This window comes from Asparagus officinalis, chromosome 4 (genome assembly GCF_001876935.1).
Source record: "Asparagus officinalis chromosome 4, Aspof.V1, whole genome shotgun sequence".
NCBI lineage: Eukaryota > Viridiplantae > Streptophyta > Magnoliopsida > Asparagales > Asparagaceae > Asparagus > Asparagus officinalis.
In genome coordinates this window covers 130201607-130213621 of record NC_033797.1, presented here as the reverse complement: position 1 = coordinate 130213621, position 12015 = coordinate 130201607, and the positions used below count along the sequence as shown (strand labels likewise).

The window sequence follows — 12015 nt, the reverse complement described above, 5'->3', positions numbered from 1 at the left end:
GTTGTTGGTTGGTTGGTTGATTGGTTGGTGTGTTGGATGGCTGCTGAGTGTTTCTCATGGTTGTTTTTCTTTACTATGTTGTTTCGATCTTGTTTAGCTCTATGTTGTTAGGTTTTTGGTTGCTATTTGTGCTCGTCGTCGAGCTCCCGTGGCTGTTTTTTGTTACTATGCTGATTCGAGCTTGTTTAGCTCTATGTTGTTAGGTTTTTTGTTGCTATTTGTGCCCGACGTCGAGCTCCATAGCTGTTTTTTGTTACTATGTTGATTCGAGCTTATTTAGCTCTATGTTGTTGAGTTTTGTGGTTGCTATTTGTGCTCGTCGTTGAGCTCCCGTGGCTACTTTTTGTTACTATGCTATTTCGAGCTTGTTTAGCTCTATGTTGTTGGGTTTTTTTGTTGCTATTTGTGCTCGTCATCAAGCTCCCGTGACTGTTTTTTATTACTATGCTGATTCGAGCTTGTTTAGCTCTATGTTGTTGGGTTTTTTGGTTGCTATTTGTGCTCGTCATCGAGCTCTCATGGCTGCTTTTTGTTACTATGATGTTTCGAGCTTGTTTAGCTCTATGTTGTTGGGTTTTTGGTTGCTATTTGTGCTCGTCGTCGAGCTCTCGTTGCTATTTTTTGTTACTATGGGGATTCAAGCTTGTTTAGCTCTATGTTGTTGGGTTTTTGGTTGCTATTTGTGCTCATCGTCGAGCCCCCATGTTGTTTAGCTCTATGTTGTTGGGTTTTTTGTTGCTATTTGTGCTCGTCGTCAAGCTCCCGTGTTGGTATTTTCGTGTTCATGCAGTTTTGTTTAGGCTATGATAACTGTCAAAATTTCTGAGATTAGCAACCTGTAATATCTATTGATATTACAATGGATGACTAACAATGATGATATTGACCAGATTTTGAGTCCTCAGCCATTAGGTACATGTTTGGTATTTACAGGTTTGATGCGATTTGCTATGGTATATACATATTTATGGCTAATTAGGTTGTTTATATGTTTTTTATAGGTTTCATAAGAATTTCTGGCTAATTCAGGTACGTATTTCATAAAATTATGAATAATCAGGGTATTACATGTCTCATTTATTTTTTCTTCGAAAACAGATCTCGTGTGATTTTTTTCATCTCAAACAGGTATATTTCAGGTCAAATCAGGTACACAGTTTATAGCAATTAAATCATGTTATTCTAGGTTTCGTATGATTTTTTAAGGCAAACAGATATTTATAATAAATTCAGTAATTTACTATTTGTTCATGTTACATTCGCACTTTTATTTTGTTAAGAATACTTCACATAACGATCACAAATAAAGTTGTCTTTAGTGGGGGGTAATCTTACCATGGTGACCATATACACTTTTCCTTACACACTTCAAAACCAAACAAACACAAGAAAAGTGGGAAATATCAAATCAATAAAAACTTTCCATTATTTTCCATACAAACCAAACATAAGAAAAGTCCATACATTGGTTTCCCACCTTATTTTATGTGCGAACCAAACCAAAACAATCTATTTCTTAGAAAAGTTTAGAAACTCAAAACTTGAGTTTCTTTACATGGAATTGCATTTCCCTATATCTAGGAAACGAACCAAACAGACCCTAACAATAAACTTTTGAAATCTTGAGCTAAGATGTTAATCTGACAAAAAAGCGCTCTACAAGTTTGTCAAATCCCATAAATTTCTTTTTAAAAAATGTATGAAACAAACAACCCTTTAGTTAAGCTCTTGCCTAGCAATTTATTTATTGATTGATTTTCCTATGAGATTCGTATTACCATGTGATATACACCAAGGCATAATCTCAAAGACAGTTTTGATGTATAGCATGAATCTGAAAGCAAAATCAATAAAGACAAGCTCATATCACCTTAAACTTTAACCTAGCTTTACTCTCCTAGACCTTGGGCTGATTTATGCCCACTTTTACTATTTTTATGAAACTTGGACTAATCTATCCTCAACTACACAAAAGATTCAATGAGGCCCTCACAGTGAACAAATATGGACCCCTCCAGATTTTTTGCTATATATATCCAAGAAAGTGGCTTGTCTCTATTTCCTACGAACCTGGGCCTGTTTGGTTCTTTTTTGTAAGACACCTAGAAGTTAGTTTTACCTAGGAAACCAACCGGCCAACTAGGATTGACAGCTGCAATAAATAACCATAAAATGGACAATTTTGGAGAGAATTAGACAGAACTCCTAGTGGTTATATCGCCCTCTTACTTGCCTAAACAAACAAGATAATTGCATAAAAACTGATGTCCCTGACAGCTACAGTAACTTCCTAACAAATACACCAACCCTGCCGTTTGGCTCGCGGTCCAACCGTGAGCCAAATAGCTTTTTCCCAAATACACCGAACCAAACAGGCCCTGATGATGTCACAAGGGTCATTATAGCATGGTCATAAAGAATCTTTAGAGCTGGCAAGAGATGGTTGAGTTAGGGACTGTCTCACTCTGCAGGCTTCATCAAGTTTTTCTTCATCATATCTAATGAACATGACAATAAATTCACACAAATGTACAAAACATTTGATAGAATACAGCAATTCTGAGTAAATAGTTGATCAGTGATAAGAATCCTTCTAATTTGCTACCTTCAAAATCATCTCAGCAATACACAAAAATGATTTGTAGCAAAATAGAAAAGGAAAAAAAAGGAAAAGCATGCATTCCTTAAAAAGAAACTATAATAGGCACATAATCTTCCGAGAAAATGTTGAGTTGAAGGCGGTACAAATAACACAAACACAACCTCACCAAAGAGCACCATTTGAAATGGCTACTCCTGATAAGAGTTTTTTTTTTTCATTTACTGATTAGATTACAATTATTAACAGCATGAGAACAAAGGCCACGGGGTAGACGCATTATTCACAAAACAACAGCTTACAGATCAGGGACTTATATCGACACACATTATACAACAACTCTATAAACTTTCACGAGCCATAAGATAACTATACTTCCACAGTCTCACAGTTGCTGTTCTTGATGATATTGTACTTACAGAGAGGGCATGTTGCACTAATGTGAAGCCATTTCTCAATGCAGCTTAGATGGAAATGGTGGTTGCAGGGAAGTTCGCGTAGCTCAACACCGTCGTCATAAGAAGAGATGCAGATACAACATTCCTGCATGTACAAGAAAACACCGTATCAGATGAGGAAAATCAAAATCAGTAGCACAATTTATAAAACAGTAGACAACTATGAGTTTAGGGTTAGTTGCTAATAAACCCCTTGTATGGCAATGGTTCAAGTGAGGGCTTAAGGAGAGTTAACCTCTCATGAACCCGTCAAACACAGAAAATTTACACAGGGTATAAACTGAGTAACCCTTCTTAATTTATCATACATAAAAAAGTAGAAGATAAGAAGAGGGTTAAGATAAAGTTTCTAGACGGGTTAAAATGAGTTAATTCCTCAAACTGAGGTGTTTACTAATCTAGCTCCTTAGACAAAGAGATAATCCTTTTGTTTATAAAGAAAGTAGTTGCAATTCCCAATATTCCCAAACACTAAAAAGTATTACATGGATTAAAATAAATTTTACCTATAGATCAACTAATCTAGTCCTTGAGCAAAGTAGATTAACCCTTATCCGTAATCTTTGACCTTTGCCAAACTGGACTTGAGGGTACTTGTATCCTCTAAACTATTTTATGAGCACTTGCACCCCCTGAACTCCAACAATACCATTCCTTCTGATATATTGAGATGGCATGTGGGAATCATATGACTATAAATTCTCTTTTCCTTCCAGGTTAACTTGAAAAAAATGACTAACTAGCCCTTTAAGCGGAAGACAAAAAGAATAAGGCCGACTGAGTTTTAGGAGTAAGTGACAATAAAATAGTTTATGGGAACAATGGCCCAGTGGGTATATATCTGCAGTTAACCCTAAAATTCACCGATATGTAGTCATTTTTTGAAAAACAATCTTGGCATTCTAGGTTGAAGATTCTGCAAACTTATGGAGACAGCCAACTTTTAAACTGAATAAAATAATAGACGAAACTGGATAAGCAGTCTAGAGAACTTGGTCAACAGTATTGCAGATACTCATATAATGTCATAATATGTGGTGACCATACTTAACAATCAATAAAAGAAGCCTAAAGCTAATTTCATTCTCATATATTACTCAATAAGCACTTATCATTTAGACAATTCAGTTTTGATTCTATGGCCTACCTCCTCGATTCACAACATGATGAATGATTGGTCCTAAATAACGAAATGATCATACAAGGAATGCCTTGACCATTAATTTCCAATATACATTATTTCTGGCTAAATTACCAAGTTGGCATTTTTATTAAGAACCTGTTTCCAAATATGGTATTTTTTCGTTCACCGTCGATATTGTAGCATTAGTATCAAAATAAATATCAATCTGGTCATTTTTTCTGTATTAAAAAAATACGACTATGGTTATTTATCCTACATATAACGATACCAAATTGACGTAAAATGTTGATATTAATACCATAATGTCATAAGTGAAAGAAAAAAAAACATATATGAAACAGGGTCCTACTAAATATACCAATCTGATAATTTAGCCCATTATATCTTGATACTGTATATCTAAAGACTCCATAGATTTTATGTTCTGCTACTTCTGAAACCTCTGGAGTAACAAATCCATCTCTCCACTTTCAACTTTAGAAATTACAGTTTCTCCATTTTCATCAACTCACATTAGATCATCAATAAATGGCATGCCTCCGAGGACTTCCTCTTAAATATGCCTTGTAAAATCATCCATAACTAATGGTATAGACTCATGTTATATTAAAGGTTTCACGCTCCCGAAACATCACAACAGAGGTTTTGAAGGATTATAATCTAATATTTGATGCATTTAGTTTGCCAACCATAAAAGGAAAGTGGGAATAATTACAAGGAGAACTAGGGTACGAGGACAACTTTTACTGCCATCAAATAATGTTAGACTACTACTACTCCTGATGGTCTACACATTGGCACGGAAAGATAATGATATGATGACTTTGCAATATGAAAAGATTGACATCCAACACCATTCAAGCATGTGTAGTGTATATAATAGAATAGTCTGGTATGCAACATGCTACGGAATTTCTATAAACACATTAAGAACTAAGAAACCATGGCAATTTAGAGAGAGTTGAGACCGAGAAGGTTAGATATAATCAATCATGCAAAAATAAATAGGTGGAATGCTTAACAGCGGTTTCTACGTTGCTTCTATCACAATGCTCAGGCAGCTACTATAAGTTCACAACTATTATACCCCAAATAGTTTATATGCCACATCAGTGTCCATGTGTCTTCAGATGACCTACACACAAGCAGAGACGAGGGATCTGCAAGTCACCCTCCCCTTCTCAACCAGGGATCGTGAGTTATACTCTACATAAAGAGCTCGGCAGGCTTCAGTCTCAAACACCGAGCACTGCACCCCCAAAAAGCGGGTTCCCCATCATAGAACCATAAACCGAACAGGAGAATCTCCCACTACACATGTGCCTGACATCTTTGCCTCATCCCGTTTTGGAAACAAAGGACAACAGTCCAAGCATAGATCGCCTTACTCCAAACAATCCGATGGCAACACTTGTCCCTTTCTCTCCCTCTTTTTAATCACAATCGTATACCTTTACATATAAAGCAATGAATAGTGGTAAACGTTTCCTAACCTAAAGTTTGCTAGGGTTTCTGCCGCATTTATTATTCTTTACTATTTTAGAGAGATTCTAACATACGCGTCGGAGGGCGTACCGGAGTCCCCAACCCCGGGAATCATTCCAGCACCACCTAACTAGTTGTCAGGCACAGGTTAGGATGAAGATTAAGGATTCCAACCATTAACGGATTCACCAGAGACTCAAGTTTCCCTTATTCATCCCCCTTAACTGAAAGGATAATATGAGAAATGTTACTGCCTTGCGACAACAAGGATCTTCTAGATAGATGTAACCAAGATGCCAAACTTTTGTCATGCAACTTGAAATGGGTACAGCCATACAGGTACCATAAGCATACTAGACATTTGCTTCCAGCATGCGAAAAGGAAAACAGTATATTTGTTATAGAATGTTTACTAGATTGCTTATAGAATTAGATAACGATCATGCTATTTGGAGAAATTTCACATTCAATGAACATAACCTAGATAGTTGAAAGTCAATTTCTAGTTAATCCTGTTATTTGGTCAACTTCCCCTGTAACGCTAGCTTAGTCATTAATTAACAGAAGCGAGAAGCCTCGTTTTCGTATTCCTTTTGAAATCTTTGTACGTGTGGATCATTCTGAATCATAAAAACTATAAACATGATTTGACACTCGCTTGGTTTGCCTACTTTCAGGCGTTATCCTCATAATAGTGAGAAAAGAGCTTTCGAAGAAAAGAGAAGGCTGTGCAATTACAAGCTCTCATCACAATGAAATGCACGAGGTAAAATGACATTTTTTAATGAATTCTTATTTACATATATTAGTATATAACCTAGATGAAAATCACTGTTATAAATAGCGGTAAATAGCCCCGCAATAGCGGCGCTAATAGCATTAGCGGTCCCTTCCCACGACGCTATCGCCCGCTACGCTATTGAGCAATAGCGGTGACATATTACGAAATATGTCTGTTCGTAAAAACGGCTAATAGTGTGTCATAACGGTAAATAGTGAACGGTTGTATTCGAAATTTACTTTTTGACTGTTATTTAAAAGCGGTTTGAGGCTTACTTTTTTAAAATTAAACTCAACCCTTGACCATTGCATTTCACCGTCTCCTATGATTTTCAACATATTTCCGCCACCTCTCATAGCCTCTGGCACCTACCTTGATACTTCCTCTCATCTCCTTCACCGTGAGCTCCTCTTAGGGTAGTCTTGTCACCGCTAAGCTCTTCTTCTCGAAGAGGACGGCTTTTTGACTCCTCCAGTCATTTCGGTATTACGTGATGATTACATGTCTATTTCATGTTTAGGATCTCTTTAAATCATCCAATATGTACTTCTATTTCATGTTTAGGATCTCTTTAAATCATCCAATATGTACTTTTAGATTTCTTAGATTTTTCTTTAAATTTTTTTTTAGTATTTATACATATCTAAATTAGACCGCTATTTGACTTTGCGCTTTTTACCGTTATTTTACCGCAATAGCTTGAAATAGCCTTAGCGATGCCTCACCGTTATGCGAAGCTATCCGCTATCGATAACCTTGATGAAAATGACACTTGCAATCAAAGAAATGTGCATGTTGTGAAAAACTAACAAGGAAAGTTTAGTGCTAATTCGAGAAAATTTTATACATATATCCAAGAACGAAAATTTAAAAACAAAACAAAACAAAACAAAAAGATCCTGAATAAATTTGTGAAAGTTAGGGTACAGGGGCACAGCTGAAACGCATGCGTTGAAATCATAGCTCCGAGCTAGATACTCAAATGACCCTTTGAAATCATAATTTTTAACTGAATATGTGTTCAGACGAACTCGGGCCTTGCTTTACAAGATTGAAAAGTGAATGTAAAGTGTAGGATATATGTCCAAGAAGTATACGACGAGTATTAAATTTAAACAAGCAACGTGTAACTGAGTACATGTTTGAATAAATGTATGCATGTATTTCAGGAGTGTCCAAGAAGTGTCGCATATGGATAACGACAAGTCAGGTACATTAACAGCTTCATGATAGAAGTACTCATGCTACATAGGAACTGACTAGTGGAGATTATTAGATTAGTATTATCTCTGGAATATTCTATCCAGAGACATTTTTATATATGTCATATTTATTGTGTGTGCATGCATAATTTTAGTGTGTTGTGTAGAGAAGAAATTATTTAGACATGGTGTATAGTTTAGCAAAACCATAATTATAACTAAAACATGGACCAAGTTGCCATTTAATACAAAAAGTTTTTTGGATAGAGGATAGCATATTAAGAGCATGTAACTAGTAAATTTTTTGCCTTATTCCAATATCCACTAGGTGGTTGGGTTCGAAAATTTTGTACTCCAATAACATTTTCTGATTTGTTGGTAAACATTTTGAACATCCATCTGAATATTAAATAGACTTCGGGTGTCGGCTTTTACAAACTAGGAGCTGCTTGAGACATGCATATTGGGAGCATCTGCATGTAATTATTGGTTTTGAGGAGGGAGCAACACAGGATCACAGTTCTCTAGGATTAAGTTTCGGAGGATTAGAAGTGAAAATTGAAAGCGTGTACCTAAGTAATATTGCTAAATACCTATCAGCTGTTATTTAAGCCTTTAAGGAATCAATTAAAAACCTCTATGGTATATAGTTAGATAAACATTTTTCTGATACAAGCATGAAAATTGGGTATCTATTGCTTTGGTTATGGATAATTGGTATAAATGGAGAAGACACGGTTAACAAATGACCAGTAATATCTGAGCTTGGATATATCCAAGATTAACTGGCGGCACTGCTCAGCCAAAACCAGCCTGATTTCATAATCGAACAAAAATATATAGGTCCAAAGCCCACTAAAATTGCAGGGGGGCTAGTTTGAGCCCACTCAGTTTCTGGCTGCTTGCCTGCCCAGCTCATCAGCATTATATAGACACTGGAACACATGCAAGTATCCTCCCAAAATTTTGAAACAAGGATGTGGTTATATTTTATGCTTGTTGGCTGACAGATTCTACAAAGAAATATGAGCTCGCGAAGTTAACTCTTAGTTTGGACAAAAAATTTTAAGGATTCTTACTCGACATTTTTATTACTCTAGAACTGAGAACTTTTATGAGGTTTCGACAGGAATGTGGAAAGGTGTGATCTTGGTAAGATGATTGATATGTCATTAAAATATGCTAAGTGTTCTCAAGGTCAAATGTACACGTTCCAAGTGGTTGGTACTTGGTGCATTAGAAAACTGATATATGAGATGACAAGTGTAATGTTGCTTGAAAGCTCAGTTATTATCTTCCATTAGCTCAGGGGGAGTTTAAAATTATGAATAACAACTATGATCTATGATATTGCCTACTTCTATGCACAAATTCACTCAGTTAATAGTAAAGAGCCACAGATCAAGATAAAAAGTTGCAGAAATTAAGGTTCCACTCAATTACAGTTATTAAAGTCTCTGTCAGTAATTAAAGAGTCAAACCACAGAGCTTACAGCATCCTCCAGTCGAACAACATGCTCAATGGGTGGATTACTCCCACATTCTGTCATTATTCCACCACAAGGTCCTGATATCTCATTGGCAGACCTCTCAGGATATCCCACCCTCCGGAATTTGTACTTTGGAAGTTGATGGATGTCTTCTTCAGATGCTCCTTCCTGCTTTAGGAAGTGAATTTAATACAGAAATTTTATTTATGCCAATATATCTTTCAATCTCTTATCCAAAACGTGCCACTGTCTTCGTGCCATGAATTTGAAAAAAAAAGCCATGGGAAAATAACAAAAACATAAAAATAATTTTCAACAGCTAGCATAAAATGAGGAATTTAGGTGACTGACCTGCTCTACAACAGCATATAGAATAGCTATTATACACGGTAGACAGCAGCAGACAGCGACTCCAACGATGCACGCCAAAAGAACACAAAACAACACAAAGAAGACATCAAATGCCAGAAAAACTATACAAAGCCTGCAAACAAGGCAAAAAAATGGTAAGAAAAATTAGGAGAAGAAAAAAATTAACTGATCAAAACAAGCTATTTACTAGGTATCTAGTATGAGCAAAACCAGTAAAGCTGAGGTGCATCATGGGTTAAAGTTTGGCCTCCAGCAGATACCCAGTAGAATCCAACTATCCACCATATGAATGAAGACATTGTGTTCGCAGACTCCAAATGTTTTGCAATACTGCAGTAAATAATGGTCTATGAGATTAAAAAAAAACTCTTAAAATGAATGAAAACTTAGAATAGAAAAATGTGCATCTATAAATACCACCAAATTAAAAGGTTCAAACATAAAATTTTGATAAATTTTTCAATAAAGTGATAAATAATAGTCAGAAGATCTGTAAGAGAGACATGCACGTGTTACTCCACAGATAAATCCAAAACTCCTACTGATATAGAGCAACTTGCTAATATGAATTCAAGACTTGTTTAACAAAATAAAAATAAATATAAAAAATTTCAAATAATATTTGTAAAATGCATAAGATAATAAATACTACCTTAAAATGAACATATTTAATTGTTTGTCCAAAAACGTCTTTTTAGTTGTTTTAGATGTAAAATTAAACAATAGTTCTAGCAAATTAATTATGCAGATACATGGACAACTCTTTTGGAATAAAGCATTAGATGGTTGCTGATAGGTCTAATATAGAATTAGGCTGGCATCAGGTCTTGTTGGACTTAGCTTTCGCATGATGATATTTGAACTGGAAATGCCATCTGGACCAAATTGACAAATATTACATTGTTAAGAGTCAGTTTTTGGTCAGTAACTATTGTTCTTTCATCTTGATATATATTGTGTTTGATTCAGGTATTGGACAAAATTAAATTCCCTCCAACCTGAGGTTTACTAGCTCTGTATTAATCTCAGTTTCAGGTCAGGTTTTGAAGAGATATCTTAAACACATGATTATTACAAATTTCACCAAATGATTGCTAGTAGCTATAAACTAGTACATTGAAGGAATTACCTATATCTCTGTTTTACATAATTATTTGCATGGGTAGCCTATACTGAAAGTTTTTCTTTAAAACCAACAGGATAGACGTACACAAAAGTGTAACCTTCTGTAATCAGCAAACAATGAATAACCGCAAAGCTACAAAACTGCAAAAAGTCTGAAGAATGAAAATAACCAAGCAACACAATGCACCTTGTCTTATCCATCTTACCTTCCAACCATTAGATTAGAGAGGTTTGACGGAAAAGTTACAGGCTCGGGATAAAAGAATGATAAAAAAAAGGGTGAAAACGAGATAAGTTTTGCTGTGATAGCTGGTTTACTTCTCAGAATGCAACAATTCTCCTATCAAGTTGTTACTCGACGTTTTCATTTAAGACTCACAAGATACGGATCTTGGAACACGAGGAAAGGTTTAAGTTGAAACAGTACTGAATTGAAAAGCAATGAAATGGAAAAGGATTAATATAATAACTTTTGGGCCGACATTTGATCCAAGACTTCTTAGACAACAACAACAACCAAGCCTTTATCCTGAATGTTTGGGGTCGGCTATAGGAATCCTATTCTTTCATTCCATTCTGTTATGGGTCATCTCCTCCGTTAACCAAGACTTCTTATATATTGCTTCATAACTAGACCTCACACTTACCTCACTGTCAAGTGTAAGAACATAATCTTTCGATCAATAGAATCTTCAAAAGCCAAACCATATATAATGGCCAAAAAGAAAAGATCAGAACTAGAACTGGAATTGTGACAGTAACAGCTTTCGGTTACTTTCTTCCTTGCGGAGACCAGACACGTTAGACACATTACCAGCACTTATTTGTATCCAACACTACACAAAGGAATCTTTATCAATATCTACCAAACCACCAAACAGAATAAAAAAAATCCCCCCATACTTCCCATAAAAACACACGTCTCATGCACACATGCATGAAAAGAGATCGCTATCAAGAGACATTCCCATTTCAAAATTATACCAGCATGTAACCAAGATGAAATTTGCAGACTAGACTAATACTCCTCGATGCATGCATTCCAAACACTTAAATGTTAACCACCACCAGGGCATTACAAACTTTACTTATACTAAATTAAGCACCCGCCCAGGTGAAATTTAAAAGCAAAGTTCAATTTTACTTGCCAAATTAAGCAGATCAGAACTGCTCAGTCGCAGACGATCAAAGAACACTCGGCAAGAACTAATATTTACCTCGTACTCTCCTCATCCTCTCGACCACGCTCCCCGATCTCAACATCCCTCGCCGAACTCAACGAAGAACCCCCGCTCCTCTGCTCAAGGGACACGCAAACCACGTGCACCACGCACTGCACCGCGTACCCGACCACCCAAA

General features: G+C 36.0%; 1 protein-coding gene across 1 annotated transcript in view; it reads right to left on the bottom strand.

Moving 5' to 3' along the window:
• The window catches only part of LOC109839297 (E3 ubiquitin-protein ligase At1g63170-like), a 15280-nt gene continuing 5968 nt past the window's right edge, over positions 2704-12015 (bottom strand). The window contains exons 6-10 of the mRNA XM_020407727.1: positions 11874-12013; positions 9742-9861; positions 9511-9643; positions 9163-9327; positions 2704-3142 (exon numbers count right to left, since the gene is read on the bottom strand). Of these exons, the coding sequence (XP_020263316.1) occupies positions 2969-3142; positions 9163-9327; positions 9511-9643; positions 9742-9861; positions 11874-12013 (732 nt within the window). The 3' untranslated portion in view covers positions 2704-2968. The remainder of the gene's footprint in view (positions 3143-9162; positions 9328-9510; positions 9644-9741; positions 9862-11873; positions 12014-12015) is intronic.